Here is a 24,107-nt window from a genome sequence, read left to right on the forward strand (position 1 = left end):
GGCACTTAAAACAGGAATTTTACTTGAATCATATTATTTTTCCTGTCATCCCTTCCACCACTTTTGCAGAAACAGCTGTTTTTAGTTCAACTGACCTGGCATGAGCAGACAGAGCATCTGTCGTTCTCCAGCACCCAAATCTGACCATTGTGCTTGATTTTGTCTTCATGGATACAGTCTCCCGTGCAGTTCTTGCCATGCGGACATCGACAGTCATACCCACCATCCAAGTTAAAGCAAACAGTGTCATTGGCACAGCTATGCCTTCCAGTTGCACATTCATCAATGTCTGCAAAAACATGCCATGTAATACCTTTAGACCACATTCAATTAACAAAAATGTTCCTGTGGCAGCCAATACAAATGATTCATGGTCATTAAAGCCTTCAGCTGAAAATTAATTTGCACTTCAGCAGAACAGGGAAAAATAACTTACAAGTTCACAAAAAACATTTTAAAAGTCACATTAACTCTAGAAACATCATGTTTGGAGTCTTCCTATACATCTTCTCAAATGAAATACTGAGTAAGATTGCTAGAATAAAGAAATCACAGGAAAGATAAGAACAAAAATAACAGGCAGATCCCTAAAGAGCATTAGTCTGTGGCAGCCATTAAATCAGACATTTTCAATCAAACAAGTAAAGCTACAGAAACCTGTTTTCAGAACTTTCTGTTGGCTCTTTCTAGCACATTTGAGTTCACTTGCTAAGAAGTTAATGTGAAAGACGTCATCTGATTTGTATGTCCATTTAAGTAAGAACTGCATCATTTATTAGAGTGTACAAGCTAGAATGGTTTAATTATTCAATTTGTAAAGACTTCTACAGCTTTTCTGTCCAGCAAAGAAAATAAAAAAGAATAGAAATGCCTCCAGTGAATAAAAGGCATTTGCCTTCAAAACAAGCATATCACATAGCATTTAAGAGCACCTTTAAAGGCTTCATCAGTGTAGATTCAAAATTATTTTGCATGGGTTAACTTGCAGCACAAACTGCCTTATACTTCAATAGTCTTTACTGAGTTTTTTCAGCTGTTCATCTGGAGAAAAACTATCTGGGAAAAAAAAATAGCTTTGAAAGGTCATTTAGTAAATTGCCATATGTGATAAAATGAGGAAAAAGTAGAAGATTAAAGATCTATGGCAATGGAAAGTATCAGTGCAATGAATTCTACTCCATATAAAATATCAACAGTCTGGCCCAAACAATTAATTTCATTAAAAAGTAGTATTGTGATATTTAGCTGTCAAACAAACAAGCAAAAGACAAAATAAGCAATATGATCACTCATATATCTTTCAACATCAGCGTAGAAACATATTAAAACACTCAGCTTTGGGTTCAAGAACGGAAATGAAACCTCCAGTTCAGCTCAAGCATATTCAGATAAAGAAAAATAATTTGCTTGTTTCAATTCCATGTGCGGGTGCAGTCAAACAAAAGTAAACAAGTCACTAACATGAATATGAATTGAGATGAAAAACAGCAGGGAAAATATTAGAATTCTGTTGTATAAATAAGCAGCATTGCGGGTTTCCTTTAAATACTCTGTGTAATAACAGTGCATCTCAAAAAACTGTTTTGCAAAATTACTCAGGCTTCCGGGAAGGGAACGAGGAAAAACTCATTTGAGAAGAACTAAAAAGAAATGGATTGTTTCTCTCTGAAAGAATATCAGCAAGAGGGGATGCACATAACCAAAAAAATAATGAATACTACAGAGAAAACATATTGAGAGCTTTTGTTCTCCATATAATTGAATGGACAAGAAAGGGGACAGTAGATGAAAGAGGAAGGCAACAAATTCAAGTCTGATAAAAGGAAATAATTTTTCCATACCATGTGTAAACAAACAATGAAATTCATTGCCACAGAATGTTGTTAAAAGGAATACAAAAGGGTTATAAAACCAGTGAGAATATTTAAATTCACAATACTAGCAGATTTTGGAAGAGAGATTATATTCCATGCATCACAGTTTATGGTGCCCTCACTTACATATCAGATTTACCCAGAACAAGCAAACCATCTCAGTTCTCCACATCTTCTACCTCACTCTCTTCTTATTCTTATGGAGTTGGATGTTGTCTTAGTAGGGTAGAAGACAACCAGGATCACGAACCTAACTGAGTGTGGCTGTGTGTATGGAAAGGACCTGAAGACTGAAATGTCCCACGTACTCAGACAGGGAAACTCATCATAACAGCAAGGATGCAGAATAATCTGAACAGATGGTTGTGTGGAGGCTCTGCATTCTCCAGCCCAGAATGTGTTTAGACAAGAAGCTACAAAGAATGGTTTGAGTGATGCTGGTCTAGGCAGAGCAGAAGGATAGAAGAATTGTCCTTTCCTTCCTCTTTTTTTTCTTCTTTTTTTTCTCTAAAATCCTTACAATTTGGCAATTGAAAATTAACATTTTCATAAGTACATTTCTATGTGCTCCTTCTAACTGGTTTTAAGTTATTCAGTGAAGAGAACAAACACAAATCCTGTTATTTGAATGTGATGATTAACAGTGGGATTCCCTTAATCACTGAAGCCCCCTTTAATAAATTACTTTCAGACTCTCATGTTCATTTGCTTAAAACACTCTTTTGTACAAAGCTTTCACAAAGCAGTTGTCATAGATGAATAATATCACTACCCAAGAAGCTGTACCTTAACTGAAAGCAGACATGCTTAGTGAGATACTTGGAGGAAATTCAGCTGTCATGTAAATAAAAATAGTTCCCTTTAAACAAGAAGCAGTGACCCTAGAAACATTATATCTGCATTTGGCACTTATGTCCAGGTTCCTTTCACAATATGCCTATTGTAAGAGATGATTAGTTTTTGCACTATTGTCTCGAAGCTTTCTGAGGAACACTGATGAACGTGCCCTGGGCAAAGGTTGAGAAATCCTGTGTCTGAGGGACATAGATGGACGAGTCCAAGCAAGTCCTGGTCAAAGCTGGCAAAATTTTTTGTCTGAAGATTTGCAGGCCGGGGGAAGCAAGAGAGAGATAAGCTGCAGCTTAATGGCCAGGAAGCAGACATTTGTGTGGGCTTATTTCAAGGAAGACGGCCATCTCAGAGAGTACTGCACATGGCTCTTACCTAGACACCAGGAATGCCACGTTGGCAGGAGGATAAAAAAAGGATAGGTGTCTGACATCAGATGCTTCACAACATGATGCCTGCTTACTGAGGGATTAACTCCCCACTTCTCCCTCCCCTCTTTCCCTCATGTTTTTTGTTGGTTTTTTTTTTCCTTTTCCTCACCACAGTAGATGGTCACTTAACGCATTCAAGCAGCCTTTGAACTACCAGGTGGCTTATGAGTCCTTCTTTGTTTTTAGCTCCAAGCTTGCTTTCTGAGGCATTTCTTATAATAAGACACTGACTTATCTGGGAGATGGGAGGTGGATGTTACCGTGTGGCAATCAACATCACTGTGTGGTTTTATGTTTGAAAGCATTTCTTTGGAGCTGTTTGCCTTCAGAAGAGAGTGAGGACTGTTTACTGGTGGAAGATCTGGCCTGTGACAAATAACTCCAGCTTGCTATGGGAGACTGGGGGATGATACCATTGTATGCTGTGAATGCAAGATTCAGGATGGAGCCTCCATGCTCCCTCTTATCTTCTGCTGGCAGTGCCCGAAAGATGGGAACAAAAGGAATTCCTGCTGAGATCTAAAAGCCAGAAGCTGCCACTCCAAAAGGAGCTGACTTATACATAACTTTGTACTGCCATTGGAAAGTATCACCACTGTCACATTTGTCACCATTGTAATTATGGTCATCGTGGTCATCCTCATCAACTGAACAATGACACCTGACAACCCACCACTACTGAAGATCCATTACTGAACTATGAACCACGCTGGTGACTACCTATCTCCCTCTCGCTTCCTACAAAGACTCCTTGCTTTTATTTCTTACCTTTTTTATCTCCCATCTTCCCATCTCCATCTCCCTAAATGACTAGGATTTGTAATAAACTGATTGGGCTAACATTTGACCCATTGTGACTTTATCATGCCATCAGGTGTACATATATCATATATCCTCTCCCTCCTGTAAATTGGAGCAAGACACCCATGAGGAAGAAGTTTATGAGGATCATTTTTCAACAGGGAAATGGTTACTGCACTGTAACGGTAAACAACTGACTCTGATATTAAACAGAGCTCATACAACATTGAACATTTATGAAAGATCCCAGAGTTGCAGGGTGTTTTTCAGTTCTTTAATTCATGGAAATGAATGTTTGGATACTACCATTTAAATACCCCAGGTCAAAGCCAAAGCTATTTCAGTTTTGACTCTAACCAAATCAAGAACAGCAATGTGTTTACAGCGCAGCAAGAGAGACACAAGCCTGCATGCATGAAATTTTCATCTGCTTTGTTTACCCACATCAAACTTCAGTCATTATCTGCAAAGGACTAAACACACACAAAGCATCCATAGCAAGTAAAATCTTGTTCAGCTTTTTAAATCTGAATTCACAGTGGATGGTGAGTGATGCTACTGATACCTTACGTACAGCAATAACCAGCTTTCCAAATTCCACAGCCACATGAACAGTGTACACTGGCTCTTGCACCTTTTGTGTCTGAAAAGGGTAGCAAAAGAACTACAGATTGCTTAGTTTTCTGCAAACCAGCTATAGAGTACGGTATTATCTGCCCTATATTGGTGGTTCTTTGTGGTTGTTTTATTTTTGAAGAAACATACAACTCACTTCAGGCTATTTACAACACACTGCTTAGGAATCCAGCAGATTGTTTGCTACAGCATTAGAAAATTTAATCTCAAAAGACTTGGAGGTTTGACTCAGAACAGAAAACAAAAAAATATAACTAGCTATCCAGTGCTGAATTGAGGACTAGATATTATTTATCTAATTTGCAGTAGCACTGATCTGGAACATTTTTAAGGGTTTTCCTGAGTACAGCTTAATAAGACAAAAGACTGTCATGTATGGAGAAGTAATGATAAATGTAGGTTGCTCTGAAAGTAATACCTGCTATTTATTTCCATGGAAACTACAGAAGATACAAAGAGTAGAAGGCGCTATTTGATAAATGAAATTCTTAGCTACAAAACACTGTTTTTCAACATATTTGCCACTGTTAGCTATGCATTTTGGCCAGCAATGAACAAGAGCCTGCATCCTGTCCTCATAAAAATCTGCACCAGAGGAGGCAACCCACTGTTGCTGTCATCACTGCTGGAGTGCACCACCTGCTATGCTACCTCACTGTGCACACATCCAGTTTGATCTCCATAAGCATTCAGCAAGTGTCAATGGATTGCAATAGGTGCTATTTTTTTCCACACGGATGAATTCAGTGACACACCTTTGTTTCACCCTCACTTCCATGTCAGACACCACTGTGTCCGACTGCCTCTCTGCTGCTTTCTGTTGCACACCAACAACATGTACTGGAATATTGATGGGCAGGCTCAACATCTGCTGCCATACTACCAGCATCCTCCTCTATTGGCGTGGGTCAATATAATAAAATGGAAGGCCTTAATTCTGCAGCAACCCTCCCACATGAAAGAAAGCTAAGAATTAATTGTGTCACAAGTAATTTAATGTCAAAACAGTTAAAATACTGGACTAAAACTAGACAAAATGGAGACAGTACCTAGAGTGACTAAACTCTATTTGTAATATCTGAATGTGAGGGCAGAAAAGACTACGAAAACAGAAATCTCACTTGCCCCACCAGGCTAATACCTATGATTAGCAGATTTATAGATGTTGCTTGGAACAAAAAGTCAAGAATCTAGCAAGGAACAAGCAGTATTTGACTTGGCCATGAGCAGTGTGCAGATTCGGATTCAAAGAGGGAGATAGGTGATATAGTGTACGACTTTTCTTTGAAAACTCTTGCTGAACTCTTTTGTATGATGCATATTCCTAAAGGAACTATCTTGCTTGGAAGAAAAGGGATCAGCCAGTCACAGACTTATTGCGAGGTAATTAATAAGTAATAAATGGCAACAATAAATGCTTAAGTTGTCATAAGTGAGGGGTGTCCCATGAAAGCTCACAAAGAATGTGTGCTGGAACATGTGCTGTCCTATATACTAAAAAGTCATCTGGAGCTATGAGTGAACAGTGAGATCAAAATGGTGTTGATAACAAAGTATTGGGGGGAAAAAAAAAAAAGAAAAAAAAAAAGTCGGTGTATTTCTTGATTTCTTGACAGTGATTAAGTGATAATAAGAAATTCAATTGATGAAATCAGTTGTAAGACATGTGGGGATATACCCTTTTAAAAGTCAAATCAGTCTTTCATATCTGTAATGGAAAGTGATCTCGAAGATACTACAGAAAGTACCCTTTTGGGCAAAAAGTAATCCAAATATAATACCGATAACAGCTGATGAGAAAATCTGCAGTAAATTCACAAGGAACAAGAACTAGCCACTATTTGAAAAAAAAAAAAGAAACAGAAGAAACAGCGTGCCTTGCTAGGTGGTGAGTAAGGGCTCAGAGACATGCTGTGATGTAACTGATGGAAAGCTGTAGCTTTTCCCCCTCAGACAATTCTTCCAGGCTTAAATGCATGGCATTCACATAAAGCCAAAAAACGATTTCCCCAGACATACCTTCATGGCAGAACCACTCTGATATCAGTTAGTGTTATGTATATAAAGAGAAGATGAGCATCTCAGTCACTGAGAAACACACTGTTGGAAGATGGGTTGGGATGGTAGGCAGTTTCTTTGCTCTGAAAGGCACTCAGTTACTTTAGCTCTGGGAGGAAACAGCCTCCTCAGCAGGGTGATAGTACAAGGATATCCAGATACGTTTTGCTTAAGGCAAAAAGAACCAAAGCTCTTCTGAACAGAACGTTTGGTTTCTCTCCTTGTCTATCTCAAATAAATTTATTAACTGATGCAACCATTCTTCAAAGAGCAAGCGAATTATGAATAATTTATTTGTAACTTCATGCAAGCCAGCTGTCAGAGAGCTTAGCAGATGTGGAAGATGAAGAACTGAGAATTCAGATGCCGGTTAAACCAGCTTCACAGAAACGTTGTTTCCTGATATAGTAAACATGTTCAAATCACTGTCTCATAAAATGTACTGGCTGAGCTTCTGTTTTATTAGTCCTCTAATAAAACCACAGAAATTCTGCCTACCACACTCCCAGATATTTAAACACACATGTCTCCAGATCTGCCCTCTCTCTCCTGATTATTGTGTTCCCAAAGCCAAAATGAGGCTTTAATGCCTAGAGTTCTGTTTGAGGTGGAAGGACTGATATTCTCCTTGTAGTTTTAATAGTTGACATTCTGTGACTGTAAAGAAAGACAAAAGGATATTCTTGATTTGTGAGTTCTAGTAAGATTTCCTGCTGAAGTGATTCTTTATTTCCTGTCTCCTTAAGAGCTTTCAATAACAAAGCTTCTGTTAAACATGACAAGCACCGTAGAAAAATCTAAGTGTGGTCTCTAAACTGACAGTGTTTTTTCAAACACAAATCTCATGCATTAGTTAATATAGTGGATGTACTATGAGATGAATTCAGACATCTGAGAAGCCAGAAATTGCTCTGCCTTCCAAATCCAAGTGACCACTTTGGATTTTGCTCATTGCTGAAGAATGGGGAGCATCCTGAAGCTGGTAGTGTACCTCCATATCTCATTATTCTGTGATGTGGAAAAATCTGTCCATGGGGAGCCTCAGCCCTCTATACAGATAGGCAGCCTGTGCTATCGCAATGGAAGTAGGATAGCAGTGGTACTAAAGAACATAAGAAGACATTTCAAAACAGAAATCCTAATCTGCAGGTTTACATGCAGATAAATCTGTACAACAACAAAAAAAATGCTTTTTGAACTGTCTGGAACATTCCAGATCAATACTTTTCAATCCATTCATTTGCCCCTCTCTCATTTAGAGGATTTGATACCTGCTCAGAGTGAAGATATTTTGCTCCCTCATTCTGTATCAACAGCTGGTACCTGCCAGATACTCTTGGCAGGTCCAGTGGGAGCTCATTAATTAGGTGAGCTACTCTTCTGACATGGAATTATGCAAAATGTACAACCACTGATGAGGTATAACCTGCACTACTTCTGATACAAAACCAATACAGCCTCTCTAGCTGATCTTAGAAGCTTTTAGGCATTGCAGGTGACAAATTCAAAAGAATCAGGATCTTGTGCAGAACTGCAGAGCAAATGTTAACTCGGCCTAAATGTGCTTATTTTAGGATCTGGCCCTCAGAGGTTTCAGTTGTTGAATGCAGTGAAGCTTGAGGCTGCAATATCTATCATCTATGAAATGGTACATGAGAGACAACTTTTAGATCATCAGTATGACTGAGTAAATAAACTATAAAGAAAAGCTGCAGGGGGCTGAGGAGGAGGGCACTAGGTAATATACCATGCTGAATGGTATATTTACATATATATATAAAATTTAAGACTTCCCAAAACCATGCAATTCTCAAAGGCTAAGCAGCTGATCTTTCACTGCTTTTCTGAAAATAAAATAATATATAACATAATTATATTTCCAAAGGAAAAAGCAGCAAATGCTGCTAAGAGTTTGAAGCCCTACATCTGCATTTCTCAACACTTCTCCCAGTAATTGGTATTGAGACGACAGGTCTACCCAGGAGTATAACATGAAGCGGAACTAATAGCAAAGGAATTTCCTGGTCTTCTGTTGCCTGCAGGTACCAAATGAAATAGGATTATACATTTCTATATTCAAGTACAGCATTAGTCAAAATACTCAATATTCTAAGTAGTGCCAAGGATGCTGTGGTAGCCAAGCTTAATATATGTCTAAAATAGGCAATCTGGTAACAATTATTTCAGGCACTGATAAAGTCTAATGCTACCTAGGACTCCCAACTCCAGAGAGAAATTTTTAGTAGCGTGTCGTGCTGGACCATTTCCTAAAGAAAGGTGCAGTCTGGGTATTCTGCTAAAAGAAAGGTCTTAAGGAAACGCTCCTCTGCATCCTAACAGAAATGTTTCCATCTGAATCTTTCAAACTGGAGGCTTTGCTGAAGGAAACACTGTGACTAACACCAATCACAGAACTCTGTGATCAGAGCTCTGTACACAGAACTCTGTAGTACTATCAGCAAGCATCCAGGGAGCTCAGACAGACCAAGATTTGAGGCAGAACATACAGAACAATCAAGAAAGAAAATATTTGAACCCACACTTCCTTGGCTTTAAAAGTTTTTCTCCAGAGAAAGAGGGAACTTTCTTCAAAGCCACTAAAATTAACTAAATATAAGCCAAAAACAACAAACCTATTATGCAGCATGTATAAATGCTGTATTGAAGTAGACTGCTTAGAAAGCAAAATCAACAAGCTCTCAAAGAATATCTCCTAATACCCATGAGGCTTAAATTCTTTGTTCCACTAAGAAGGTAAGGTGAGACCAGTTCCTCTTCCCTGCAAGTCTGCACTGTTCCTTCTGCAGTTCTCCTAGCTGTGGCATTTGCATGAGCCAGAAGGCCACAGAAAACAGTGCGCCTGGACTAAGCAGCAAGGAAGCTCAAGTGGCTGAAGGCAGCAAGTGAAGAACCAATGTTTGAAATCTGAGATTAGTACAGCCTGGAGGATACTCCTGTGGTACAGTGAGTGTCAGAAATGTTGTCCACCGATCACTGAGTCTAATCACCTCTAACATAGGGGATATTGGAGAAGTGACACAAGAAATTGCCAGATTATCTTTAAGTATATGAATCTCACAGTAGAAAGATCTGACAAGGGAGAAAGCAATTGCTTTCATGCTACTGTACTCTGCTTCTGAAAGTTCAGCTTTCCAAACTGTAATAAATTTAAGGCTAATTCTCCAAGTTTTATCTTCTGTTTAAGACACAGTGTCACAGACTTCAATCCTATAAAAGCAAAAACATGTTAAATAATGGTTCCTTCTACATACATGTAACAATCTCCATAGTTATTCTTTCTTGGCTTTTCCCTTGAGAAGAAACGGTCGCTTAATTGTTGTTTGTTTGTGCACATCTTAACAGAGACACTATTAAAAACTTCACACTTTCAGCTTCATTCTTTAGTTCGTATTTCTTGAGAAGACACATGCCACACCAGCACATTCAGTCCACTTGACAGATTTCATACTGATGTTAAGATAAAGCTTGGGCTACTGAGAACTTTCCCATAAATGTCTCACCACAACATTCCTGTGCCACAAGTGACAGAAGAGTGATGCTGTTATCAGAGGGATCACAACTTCTCCAGAAGTCCTTGCACTTTCCTGTCTTAACACCTGGCCAGCTAACACTGACATTTAGCTAGTTTTTGACAAAGAAAGTTGGACTTATGAAAGCAGTGGCTGACTCAAATTGCTGATTCCTTCTGGGAATACAGACTTTCAGCTGTGGTGAAAATGTGTTGAAATAAAGTATTGATGATGGGGATACTGAAAAGGTCATTCTCACTGCTTGAGAACTGTCTGTGTGTCTGCCTTAGTGAAATTAATTCAATTCTTTCCCTTTGGGACTGATGCAGCCCACCAATGTGAGTTTAAACAGTAAGATGCCAAAGCTTACACTGAGCAATGGATATTTAAGCATTCACAGACACAAAGTAGAAAGACTCCCTGTTTTGCCTTAAGTAGTCTAAGGCAAAACAGACTGGTTTGTTCTCTCATTTAAGAAGAGCAGCTCTTAAAAGAGGAAGAACTTTTCATACTAAGAAATCCATGCGTGAAAATAGCTGTGTACCAACCTGCCGTTCTCTCCAGCGCTGTTCATAAACAAAGGAAACCTTCCTATCTACTTGTCTCCGTCAACCTTTCATCCCCGTCACCCCATATCTTGCCCCATCCCCAAGTCCACTGTGCTTCCCATTTTAAAAGGTTGTTCTTCAAATTGCAGCTAAGAGGAGTTAGTCTGTGCATAGGAGAAGCACACCAGTATTGACTGGAGTGTGGGTGAGAGTGTCAGGGCCACAGAGATATCCTTTGAAGCTGGAAGTGTCTTCATCATATGCTATTTCAGTGTAAAAGGAATGAAGCAGGAGAAGTGAGGTCTGGATTGGCACTCCTTTCTGTCTCAGAATCTGACATACAAACAGATCACCCTGGAGTAATAGATTATAGTGCAGATTATCAGCCCATGGGAAATCACTAATGCATAGAAGCAGATGTAGGGCCTATGAGACAGTTCACTATGCCTGAATACTTAGCAAGTCATAGAAATATCCACTAACCCTCCACCTAGTGTTAGGAATATTCATATTTTATTTTCTCTTGCCTTTTGCTAACAGTGCTTTTTTTGACTACATTTTCTTTGGGCCAAGGTTTAACTGTCATTGATACAGTACCTATGGCAACATTTGTCCACAAATGCTGGAGATACCAGACACAATTGTAATGCAAGTTGTAACACCCCCCCCCCCCTCCCCCCTCCCTTCCTTAGATACTGACCTTCACAGGATTCTCCACTTGGTGAAAACATCCCATTATCATGGTAGCCATCCCTGCACTCACAGTGGTACCACCCTGGCAGATTGATGCAATTAGCACGGCTGTCACACTGCACAAAGCCATCAGAGCATTCATCAATGTCTGGTTCAAAAGAAAAACAGAAAAGAAGAAAATTCACACAAAGGAAATCGCTGTATTCATGAGATGCAAGAAGAACTTCTCTGGTGTTTCATGGAAGTATTTTGATTATTGTCACTTAGATTTCTAGAGTTATTTGTTGAAGCACTGTAAATCATTCCCAGAGAAGGTCTTGGCTAATAAAGTTGGTCCTGCTAGCTAGAGTTCCGCTATTTATGTTTATATGTTAGCAACTCATTTCATCACAGTATATGCTCAGTAATACATCATCTGTGTAAGCTGTCCAGAGTATAAAGAACAGAATTGGATCCCACTTCAGATAAGAAGAACTGTTTTGTTGAGTACAGACTGCCTGATAAAACTTATTTCCGGCACCGTATCAAAACATTAAATCTTTACTGCCATCCTTGTTTCCAGTAGCACCACTGTTAAGTCAGCAGGACTTCCCACTAACTTTCACCAGCACTGCTGACACTCAGCATTGTTCTCTCTCACTGTCAAAGACAGCAGCTGCGATTCCAAACCAAGGCTTAGATCCTGAAGGTGAAACACAAGATGCTCTCGTCCTCCCAACTAGCTCCTTTGTGATGCTCATTTCTTAAAGAAAAACCTATACTGAATAAACTTTACACTAGCAGCCCACAGTGGAATGGATGTCTGGACACACTTGCAAGATCCAAAATCCACCATAGGCTGGCATCCTTCAGACACCTGAACTCACATAATCAGTAAAGTAGAGAACTTTGTCAGATGTTCATTTCCAACATCTTCAGTAAGTCATATTAAGGAACGGGTCTCAGAACTGATAACAGGGAATTTCAGGAATATTTAATTGAACAGGGATAGCTCACACTTTTGGTATCTGTTCCTTTCACAATATAAAGTATAAAATGGACAAGAAAAATTAATCATGAGCTTCAATAAGGGCGCAAATCTCTTGCTGTTAATACAACTTTGTGTGATAAAGATATATTCACTCTAATCTCCTATGAAATCTACCTAAAAATAAGGGTGTTTGGATTGTTGTTGTTGCTGCTGCTGTTCGTTTCATCATTTGCTTTTTTTTTTTTAAAGGCTGGTTTATCCATCCAAAACATTTCATGCCACATCTGTAGGAAAGGAAGTTGTTGAGTGTTGTGGGGGATGCCTACATACACTGTAAAGTATCGCTCAGACATCCACCTTTGTTGGTGAGTTACATTTTTCTTACATATGCCAGGAAGGTAGGCAGGATGTGCCCTGAGTATTTTATTCACATGCTAAACAACATCTGGCACAGTTTTTCATATTGAAAGACTAGGACAGTCACCTCCTTGGAGTAACCTCACAGCCATAGTACAAGCATGGTGATTTTTAAAGCTCTGTAGTTACTTTAGGAAATTCCATTAGGAATTTCTGTTATTGCATCAGCATAATTTTCTATCACCTGCCTTTCTGACCAGATGCTCCTTATGCACGTCACCAGTATTTATCAGAATGAAAATGACCAACAACCCTACCAGAATATTGCACTAGGCACATCTTTTTGCTGCTTTGTGTACCCCAAATTACGTCCTAATTCTCTACTAGTTTAAAAGAAGATTTTCAACTCCACTGCAAAGTGCAGGATAATCATGTAATTAGTCCTGCTGCAGGACTGAGCAATACCAAATCCCTGCAACCTCTAGCTGCTCTGGGTGTCTCTCTCTAACTCAGTATAAGTTCTGGCCTTTTTCTTGTAAGCAACCGGGGCCAGCGGGACTTCAAGAGGGTTAGAGAGATCAGAAGGAGATCAATGGAAATTATGTTGCTGTTGGTTGGTTTGCAGTCTGTGCCTTATCCTCTGGTATTCACTCACATGTCCACAAATAGCTTAAGAAATAAGGGAGAAATGGAAGGGAAGGGAAGGGAAGGGAAGGGAAGGGAAGGGAAGGGAAGGGAAGGGAAGGGAAGGGAAGGGAAGGGAAGGGAAGGGAAGGGAAGGGAAGGGAAGGTCTGATTTCTAGAAGATTACTTACCATGGGGGAATACACAGTCTGGGAAAAGCTTGTCCAGGAGGACAGACTGTAAGTTAACCTGAAGGCCTGGGATCATCTGCTCACCACAATATAACTTTCTGGGCGTGTTCAGAGCCATAAACCCCAGAGAATTGACAAAGTACATGAATGCTTCTTAATGCTACTTAGTAACATTCATTAAGATACTGCATGTCTTCCTCTGCCTCCAGTCTTCCTCTGGAGAGTGGAATTTATTGGTAGTGAGGTGGAGAACTGGGTGTTATTCAGGTTAAAGTTTACAGATATGAATTTAAGAAGGGCTATGTTCCTCACTTCAGAACAATTTATTTCTGAATCTCTACGTTTTATAATTGTGAGCACAGTACAGCAGGCACAGACTGAACGTATTCTGCTGATCTTGCTTGCTGATTATTCAGAAAAACAAGCCTTGAATGTCACGCCAGTATTGGTAAACTGACAAGAAAGGTAGCTTTTCTGTATTTATTTGTGAACTAGCTGACAAACTCATATCACAAGAAATATTACTTGAGATGAAATGCTTTTACAGATGCCAATAAACAAAGAAATACACTCTTCTGGTTTTGTTACAGCTGCATGCAAAGTGGAGTGGAGTGATGTGGGAATGCCTACCATAAATAGCATCAGTGGAAGCACACCGTCAGTCTTTAAGAAACATCACATAAGAAACGTTCTCTGTTTGTCAAAACCATTCAATTTGAACCATTTCTGCACCAGTAGTGAATAATTCACTATTCCTTATATAATATCACAGAAAACAGTCACTCAAAAACAATTTCACCACTAAATTGTTAGTAAAATATGGCATGTATTGTAGGTTTCAGAACATAGATGTTCCTCACACAAGAAATTTCATATTAAATATCCCAACTTACGTTCATCATGAGTTCTAGCAGAGACTTTCTCTGTAATGGGACAAAACTCAGGTAAAGTCACAACCATGTTAAACAAGTAATTGCAGAAGAAACTTATTTTACAGAGCCAAAGCACTGATTTCATGGAAAATTTTCTTGACATCTGGATAAAAGGATTTCTATTTTCAAATGGGCATAGCATAGCTCAGGAAGTGCTGTAGAAGTATCTACAACTGAAATGATCTTATTAGTATGGAAAAAGCAGCCAGAAATGATTTTTTTTTTCTGTTCTCTGATGAAACATTCTCCGATGAATCATCTTGCAGCTGCTCAGTCAGAGGTGTGAGCTGACAACAGAACAAAAACTGATTGAAGTTTCGCTTGGCCAGTGGCTATGGTATATCAGTGGGCTATATGGAACACTAACCACACTAATGAAGTTCTGTTTGATGCTGTATTAGAAAGGCATAAAAACGAAACACTGCTCTATTGAAGGAAGTTACTGAAAGGGCTTTCTATTTTCACTTCTGAAAAAAATTAAGATTTTTAAGTACAATAAGAGGAGGTACATGCTTTTTCTCATTAGGAGGTGGTGACATTTGTTAGTAGATGGACAAAACTCTTATTCTGAGATTGCAAGTTCAACTCTTCAGCTAGATATAAGAAGATGGGGGGAGGGGGTGGGGGTAGAAAGGAAAGCTATCTCCAGCCAGGAGGTAAAAGTGAGTCTCATCTGTCTTATGTTCCAGAGCAAATGGTCTAATCCCAGCCCTGAATTTATCGAAGAGCTCCCACTATTACAGAGGCAGTATTTTGTTTATTTTTCTCTTTTTCCATTTCAAATAAGCAGCAAAACTGCACATGAAAAATCTGCCACCCCTCTCATGTGAGGAACCAGGTTTTGGAATGGAAAGCAGCAGCGGACTGGTTTGTGGATGGAACCTTCACGCCAGGCAGGACGGCAGCTGTCCAGCAGCACCCGCTGCTCTGGCTGTGTTCCAGCTCCAGGGCACTGCATGGCAGATTATTTGTGGTTCCAGCTCTTGAAACACTGTCTTGAGAGCACAGGTGTGAGAGCACTGATGTGCCCACAGAACACTAGGAACAGAGGATCCCTCTCTACATGATGTAACTCATGAATGCACTCACAGCAATACAGCACATACCACACTGCCACCAAACAGGGTAACTTGTTATTGCACACTTACATTGCACAGGATTTGGTTTTCAAAGATTCTGTATTTCTCCTGTGTATTCTTCTTAAGCTTAAATCAGTCAGCCTGGTTATTTCCCTATTTTGCTGCCCATTCTTCAACCGGAAGAAACTCTCAACCTTTTTGCAGACTGAAGCCTCACTTTATTACTATAGATACACTGACACATCTTGAAAGTAACTAAGAGCTGTGTACATCTAATTCCCCTGGACATGAAAAAATATTCTTCAAAATCACGTTCTTTATACTTCATAATCATTCATTTCCTGAACTGTAGTATCAGTTTCAGCTATTACACCCTTGTTCTTGGGAGGCTGAGAAAGCTCTGCTCCCTGAAGAGCAAAATAAGATCATTAGCAAATTATTCACTGGTACAGTAAGAAAAAAAGGAAAGCTAGCAGTCTGATGAATGTTATTAGAGAATTTCTGTACAATAAGAGCTTTTGAAGATGGAAAGTGGTATAAAATTGCCAATTTGAAAGCTAGCAATACTCTTTCATCCAGCAATTGGACCAAGCTCTCTAATGTGGTCAAGCTGCACTCAACAAAGAGCCATGGTGTGATGGGAGATGGGGTATAGCTATACAATTTTACATTAATAATTTCAAGACAGAAATTTTAATCATAAAATCCTCCTCTCAGAAAAGCCTACATACCACCATCGAGCACAAAGTTAGAGACACAGAGCAGTTAAGACTAAAAATCCTTTCTTTCACAAACTGCCTTATCCAGGCCAATACAAATAAAAGGTCCAGCAGCCTTCTGCCATTAAGAAGGAAACACCACATATTCAAAGCTGTGAATATTTAGAATTTAGTTGTTTCTATCTATCATGAAAGTTTTTCTGGGACAGTACACACATGGCACTCAGCTAAGACTGCCAATTAATAGCCTCTTAGTTGCAGTAATCTCTCCCAGTGCTAATTGGATGTATTTATAAGGATTAATGAGCAGCCAGCAACTTCTGTAACACTCAGTCACTACAGTCTTAGGATAAACTTGAGATCTCATTTCAAAGGCAATAGCATTTTCATCCTAATAACCTCCAGAGCCACCTACATCCCAGTCCCACAAATAGAATGCATATACAGTGAAATTCTTTCAGAAGGACGTTACCAAAGAATTTGCTTAGGGTACTAATAAGAATGTTGAAAAAGATAAGTTTTTGGTGTTTTTATTTTTCCTGGGTACACATGGAACAGTCAGACTCTGATATGCTTTTGCATTTGTCAGTGTATTTCCAAGGATGTTACGTCTGACTTGAGTACAAAAGAACGTGTCCCAGCTATTCAAACTCATTCGCAGATAACAGAATGCCCAGTAGGACTAAGATGTCTGGGTTATCTGATCTTAGTAAATATGCATGCAAGGGGGAAAAGGCCTTACTGAGCAGGACAAAATAAAAGTTCACTGTGCTGCATAATGTATCTGCTGTCAAAACTCAGTATCTTTGAGAAGGATTCATTATCGCTAAAGTAAGTTCTAGAGTCCCATATTGAAAAAGAGATAAGTGTTTTTGATGGTTTTCATGTTATAGCAGATTTCTAATGCGAAGATAGTTGGAAAGACTGCTGTTTAATCAGACATCTGAGTTGAGATCTTACGGAGAAAACAGGTCCCAGTGGAGAACTATAAGAGCTTAAAACTAGTTCAATGTACCGGAGCTATCTTATTTTGCTAAAATATCAGCTTTGGGGATTTCCATCCCACTACATTCCCATATACTGCATGCATATGCAAATTATATGAAAGAGTATTTTTTTAACAAAAGCAAGAATACAGAAGCTTATGCTGCTGTAATAGTCCAGAAAGATGTCATTTACACCATAATCCACAGTTATTTAGAATTCCTTTTAAATGTTTTGTAAAGCCTGATCATTGTCTTTCTTCTAACGCTGCTGCTGATTCCCAAAGGAGTTCTTTCTTCCTTCATCAATAGATGTTCTAGAGCCTGCTTGTGCTTACAGTCTTGCTTCGATTTTTTTCAGCTTCCAGTAATTCTTTAAATATATGTTATAGTATCTTGAGTACTAGTATATGCTTTGCATTGTATGAACCCTCACATCAGGGTTCCCATTAAACTATGGAAAGCTCATAGCACAGAGTTACCCAAAATTTTACCTTGGAATTCCATGAGTTAAAGAACTTGATATAGCATTAGGAACATCAATTATCTGAGATAAAGCCTTTAGATAATGGTGAAGACCATGGACTTTCCTCTTCCTGCTCATCTGGAGAGTGAATTAGGGCGGTGCAGGGAAAAAGGTATTTTGAAAGCCTTTGGAGTCACCACTCTTATGTCTATTTCTCTACATTGCTCAAACTCTTGCAGAAATTCTATCTGAGTCACTTTAACACCATACTCTGCCACAAAGGGCAGGAAACTAGAGTTGGAGTTAGAATTATAGCATTAAAAACTACTCAAATAGGTTGTCAGTGCTGCAGATATCTTCTTCACTACATATTTCAAACCGTTATGAAGCACACAAAAAAAAACCCTAAAACTATAGTTAAAACAGGGTTTTTTAAATTGTTTGGTTTTTTGTTGTTATTTTTTTAATTCTTGCAAGAGCATGACTGCATTTTTTAAAGTACCCTGTCCATGGAAAACTAATTTAGTTCCATTAATGAAAAGGAAGCAAAATGTGATTGAGGATGTAATACGGAATTATAGTTCATTAATTCTTCAAGTATGTAATTTTCCAGACTCCCGATCCCCCATTGATTTCTGCACACCCCCATATGTCCTGCTAAATGCCAGCAAAAAGAAATTCAATTGTGTTGTTATTTCATGTGTGGTAGTGGCGGTGCTCCAAAATTAGATAGAAACATTATGAAAGGGAATTTTCCACTGACTGCTTCACCATGCAGCCCTGTTAACAATTCTTTGTTGTCAAAAATTGATCAATCACAGGCCCCACAGATAACCGAGACTATGACAGTTACTCATTAAACATCCAATATCATCAAAAGATGTGACATTTGTAGCAATTGAAGATGATAATTCAGAACACCTAATTAGCCATGATGAACTAGGCGCATGCATGAATAGTTAAAAAAGAGGAATGTGTTTTTTTATGAGAGTCTATGAAACCAATTGTGTAATCCCCATTAGAAAGTTAGGGTAGCTGAGAGGTACTGGGTTTCTGTTCTTAGACATTGACGGTACTGTGGGGTTGCTTTCACTTTGTCCATAATTCTCAGAACAGCACCTTAACTGTAATAAACACTTCTATTTCCCTGTTTGCCCTTTCTTGAAAAAGTAACTATTTTCTTCAAGATAGAAAAAGCACTCCTGTCCCTTGACATACAATGACAAGGCTACTTTAGATGCACACCAGTGCTTGGAGGTACTGCATCTCTGTTTGCAAATGTTAGGAACTGGACTAACACACTCATGCTACTCCCTAAACATGTTGGTTTCTGGATACTAAAGGGCTAGATTAATTTGTCCCAGGAAAGATGATCTACTTTAATCAGATGTTCTCTCTTAAAGGTGGGAAGGAAAGCTCTGCAAGCACTGTGAAGATTTTGAGTTTTCTCATTCATAACAATGAGTTGTAAGAACTCGTTCTATATGTTTGAACCAAGGATTCATTCAGCATGTTCTCAGCTTTGTTTGGGTTCAGCTCTGGTATAAACTACAGTAATTTTCCAATGATCCAGTTCAGTTCAACACAAAGCTTTTGGCTACAGCCTGATCGAATACTCTGATCTGAGCTTGGTCTTCTGATGGGTCTTCTATCTTCTAGAAGGGTTCATAACTTTAAAATATTATTAATTTCCTTGCTAGTGTCTTGTTAACATTATTCACAGTTCACATACTAATGACCACTAATTTACATTGCCGCTCATGCAGCATCAAATCAAGTAGAAACTGTACACAACTGCTGAACCACAGTAGGAAATTAAAAAAAAAGAAAAAGAAAAAGAAAAGAAAGAAAGAAAGAAAGAAAGAAAGAAAGAAAGAAAGAAAGAAAGAAAGAAAGAAAGAAAGAGAAAGAAAGAGAGAAAGAGAGAAAGAGAGAAAGAGAGAAAGAGAGAAAGAGAGAAAGAAAGAAAGAAAGAAAGAAAGAAAGAAAGAAAGAAAGAAAGAAAGAAAGAAAGAAAGAAAGAAAGAAAGAAAGAAAGAAAGAAAGAAAGAAAGAAAGAAAGAAAGAAAGAAAGAAAGAAAGAAAGAAAGAAAGAAAGAAAGAAAGAAAGAAAGAAAGAAAGAAAAAGCCTTTTCTTTGCATGGGCTCTACACATATCATTGCAATATGTCTGCAGAGATTGCACACTCCCTCATGCTGACAGTAAGAGGAAGGGCTCCACAAGGGTATGGTGCAATGACTGGCAGCGTAATAGATTTTAATTCCACTAATAGTTAAATGTCTCGTTATTCATAAAAGAGAGACCCTACAATGAATTATGAAGGCTATCTCCATTTCCCTTGTATAACAGAAGGACATTCTATTATAATGCTACCCAGCTGAACTATTCATATTCTATTTATAGATCATTGTATTTTAAGAACCTAATTGAAATTTTACGTTTCATATTTTGTAAAGGAGGTTCTTTTCTGCAGAAGGAATAGCTAAGTAGTGGATACATTTTGATGCTTATAATGAAGAACAAAACTTCCTGTCTTCTCAGATCTTTTCTGTAGCACTTTCTAAGTCTCTCAGTTTTTAAGCTGTTATATAAAGGACTGTAGTGTTTCAAGAGGCTAAAGAAAATACAAATATAAGCACTCATATTTGGCTCTAGAAGAGAAAAAGAGAAACATCTTTTGTTATTTAAAACTGACAGGGACTCAGGCATGAAAGAAATTACATACACCCAAGAAAGTGTGTCAGGCAAGGAAGATGAAGAAAGAAAAAGATACAGAAGAAAAAAACAGCAAAACATCTTAGACAACAAAACAGAAAGAGCAAGGAAAGTAGGATTCATTCCTAAATCCAGAATGTTCACCAAACTCAATATGGGCTTCCACTTCTGTCGAAGAGGTACTGTGTGAATGAATCTAAGCTAAAAGGTGAAACAAAGAAAAACTTCCCAACCTTCTAAAGTCACCAGACAATGCCTCACTGTTTGCTTTTGAGATTATTTTTCATATCCAAGACAAAAATCAGCTGGTAAATGGGCCAGGGTGACTTCACTTCCTGACAAAGCAGTCAAGTAAAATACATTTCATTTGCAGAACACAAGCTTTCCTGCTAGCTTGCTGCAGATCTCATTTGTTTCTTCTCACAGACAACTTTTTAACCTTTTTTTTTTTTTTCCCTGCAATTTAATGAGCAGGCAATTTTAGGATATGTCCTTTTTGAAAGCAATATATATATATATTCTGGAGTTTAAAAAAAACTTGTCTTCTCTCAAGTGTTGACATACTTGAGGAAAGGAGCAGAAATGAGATGACCTGTGTCTTATCCAGACATCTGCCAGCGCCTTTTTATGCAAGCTTTAGCACCTATTCAACTTTCCCCACGTCTTGACTTCCACATCTGTAAAATGGGGAGAAAGCACTTGTACCAGCTCCCTGCTTTTTCTTGTACAGGGAACTTTTGGGGAACAGCCCCACACTGGGGAACAGCATCTATAGGAAAGGCGAATATGTTCATGAATATGAAGATTCTGCTTTTATTAACACACGGTTAGCTGAAATTTGATGGAATTATTAATTATAATAACAATTCAGCTGATATTCATTAATCCTTTCATAGATTTTTATGAAATATGCTGTATGATTTTTCTTCCTAGCAACAGGACTTCATCAATCTAAAGTTGCTCTTAGTCTGTAAACACTACATGCTCAAGATTCAAAAGCTATTTAAGAATTAAATCCTTCAAACCCATTAATTTTATATTTTTTTTCTCTGAGGAAAATAAATGCATGTTGATTTTCTTGGAAAAGAGTCTCAGCAGAAACTCTGTGCAAGTTTTTCTTGCTCTCTCTGAATATGACCTCTTGAGTTCTTTTGGGTCAGGGGACAAAAAGGAAACTTTAGCCAATTTACATTCATTACATGAATTTAAATGCATAAGAGAAATCCCAAGACAGCTCAAAGGGGACAGAGAGGCAATCACAGCCCAGACAACATTTGTACATGCATTTGTAACCTATTACCTACCAGATTATTGCTCAGACTTTACACTGTATTTACTGTTTACTGAATTCCCAACTGATAAATATTCCCAACAAATCTGGGATGGTCTGCTCACAGAATGTAACTTGTCTGCAAGCTTTCATCTTGTTTCTGGATTGATTCTGACCTCTTCTTTCAACCTACACCTCTTCATGTGAGTACTTTTTAAAGGGACAGAGGGACCTGCCCTTTGCCTCCTACAAGCCCTGTGAGCAAATCCGATGCTGCATCATTCATTCTGCATGCTGCTCTCTGCCCTGCCTCCACAGGAGTTAGAGAAGATGCCAGCTAAAAGATAGGTATAGCCAGGAGAGAGTTAAAGTCTTTGCCTCTACTTAGTAACTGTCAGTGTATGTTTCTGTCATTCTGCTTATGCTCATAAGAGCAACCAATTCTCAGTTAAAAAAAAAAAGGAGAGACTGCAGTATTTTCCTATTTAGTGCTCAGAGTTCCTTAAGATGTAATATATCAGATGTTTTTCAGTGACTTCAACCTAGGTAATCTCAACAAATTTTTCACAAACACATATAAATATATTATACAAATGCATCACACTTGAGATCCTTATGAAGGTATAGTCTTCTTTAGAAATCATCCTTATCTATCTGGACTTTTATTAAACCATACTGTATACATTACTTCTTAGAGGTAAAAGCATTAGTAACAGCTTGTTTTGTTTTCATGCATTTTGAACTGGGCAGCTATTCACTTAGAATCATAATTAGTTGTGGAGGAGGCAGATGATTTATGAATAAAGCTATGAACATATTGCATATTATAGTTCTTCCAGCTAAACTCTAATAGGATTCCTGCTCACCCAAGGCCCTACTTTAAGAATATATTAAAGCATTCCTAATTCAACAACATGTTTCATGGTCCTTGTTTTTCTTAGTCTTGGTCAGAGATACCGTGGTCAAACAGTCTTGAACATCAGTGGCAACAATGAATCAGTCCAAATGGACATTTTAGAATGACTCATTAGGAACAGATATTAATGTTACTTCACAGAAATAAGTTAACAAAAGTGGATCATGCGCAAAGATGAAAGACCAGGCATGCAGCTCATCAAAACAGCACAGCAGTGTGTATGTCAAAGAATTATATCAATTTTTATCAGCTCAGTACAAGGCCCAGTTTTGGTGAGATGAAAGCATGAGGAAGAAGATCAGTTAGGAAAACAGTTATTTTTATCAGGTTTACCTAGAAACCAAAGCAGGTGAGCAGTATAAATAAACTGCTTATTAATTTTTACTCATTTGAGTTCAAATTTGAGAATCATAATTCTATGATTCTATTAGATAAACAATTATAGCAGCAGAACTCCATGGGACTCTCAGTAATACTCATATATCTTCAGCCTATCATCTCAGAACCACCTCCAGCTCCTGCCCAGTCAACTATTGAGGTCATAAACTGCCTTTTTTTCTTTGTTTTACCAAATCATAGAATCATAGAATCACCAAGGCTGGAAAAGACCTAAAAGATCATCCAGTCCAACTGTTCACCTATTACCAATAGCTCCCACTAAACAATGTCCCTCAACACAACATCCAGTCTTTCCTTGAACACCCCCAGGGTCGGTGACTCCACCACCTCCCTGGGCAGTCCATTCCAGTGCCTGACCACCCTTTCTGAGAAGTAATACCTACTAATGTCCAAATGTATCATATGAACAAAGATACTGGACAGAATAGGTGTTGTTAATATGATAGCTTCCAACCTCATATGTTTATGAAAAGCATATCACAGGACTATAGGAAAAAATTATGGAAGCCAAAAGTCTCTTTGTGCTCTCTGCTCCAGAGAAGCCAAATAAGACTTTCCAGAGGCTTTCTAGGAACATCAGATTTGACAAAGCCCATGTGCCTGGAACAGTCGGTCTGTGTTACTGAAGGTAATTCTTATCTTGTGTGTGAGTGTGAGTCAGAAGTAGATCGATATATTATACTCTAATCAAACAATAAAAAGATTGTCAAGCAAGCAACGTGGAAGTTCATGTTCAGAGAATTACTGTTATAGTAGTTTATGTGAAATTGGGGCAAGAGAAAAGAAAATGGGAAATGAATGGAAGGCATTGAGAATTATCATAGTAACAGTTTGTTAAAGTAGATTTAACTGTCATGTTTAAACGAGAGATAGAAATTAATGATTCTCATAATTTGGGCCATCACGTTATAATCTGGTTTTCCTACAGTAAGTGGTCATTTAAAATGGAATAATATAGAGTAAGGTTAAGCAACACTGAACAGACTAGTAATCTGCATTATCTTGATAAACCAAGGATAGCTCAAAGATCATTATTCTTGTCTCTGCAATAAGTAATTCACATGC

The 24,107-nt window shown here is 38.3% G+C and overlaps 1 protein-coding gene across 1 annotated transcript in view; it reads right to left on the minus strand.

Moving 5' to 3' along the window:
• NELL2 (neural EGFL like 2) overlaps nucleotides 1-24,107 on the minus strand; it is a 140,036-nt gene that overhangs the window by 6,822 nt on the left and 109,107 nt on the right. Inside the window, exons 16-17 of the mRNA XM_015854888.3 lie at nucleotides 11,428-11,568; nucleotides 96-289 (exon numbers count right to left, since the gene is read on the minus strand). Coding sequence (XP_015710374.1) covers nucleotides 96-289; nucleotides 11,428-11,568 — 335 coding nt within the window. The remainder of the gene's footprint in view (nucleotides 1-95; nucleotides 290-11,427; nucleotides 11,569-24,107) is intronic.

Source organism: Coturnix japonica, chromosome 1, assembly GCF_054131305.1.
Source record: "Coturnix japonica strain WE chromosome 1, WE-NBRP24, whole genome shotgun sequence".
Lineage (NCBI taxonomy): Eukaryota > Metazoa > Chordata > Aves > Galliformes > Phasianidae > Coturnix > Coturnix japonica.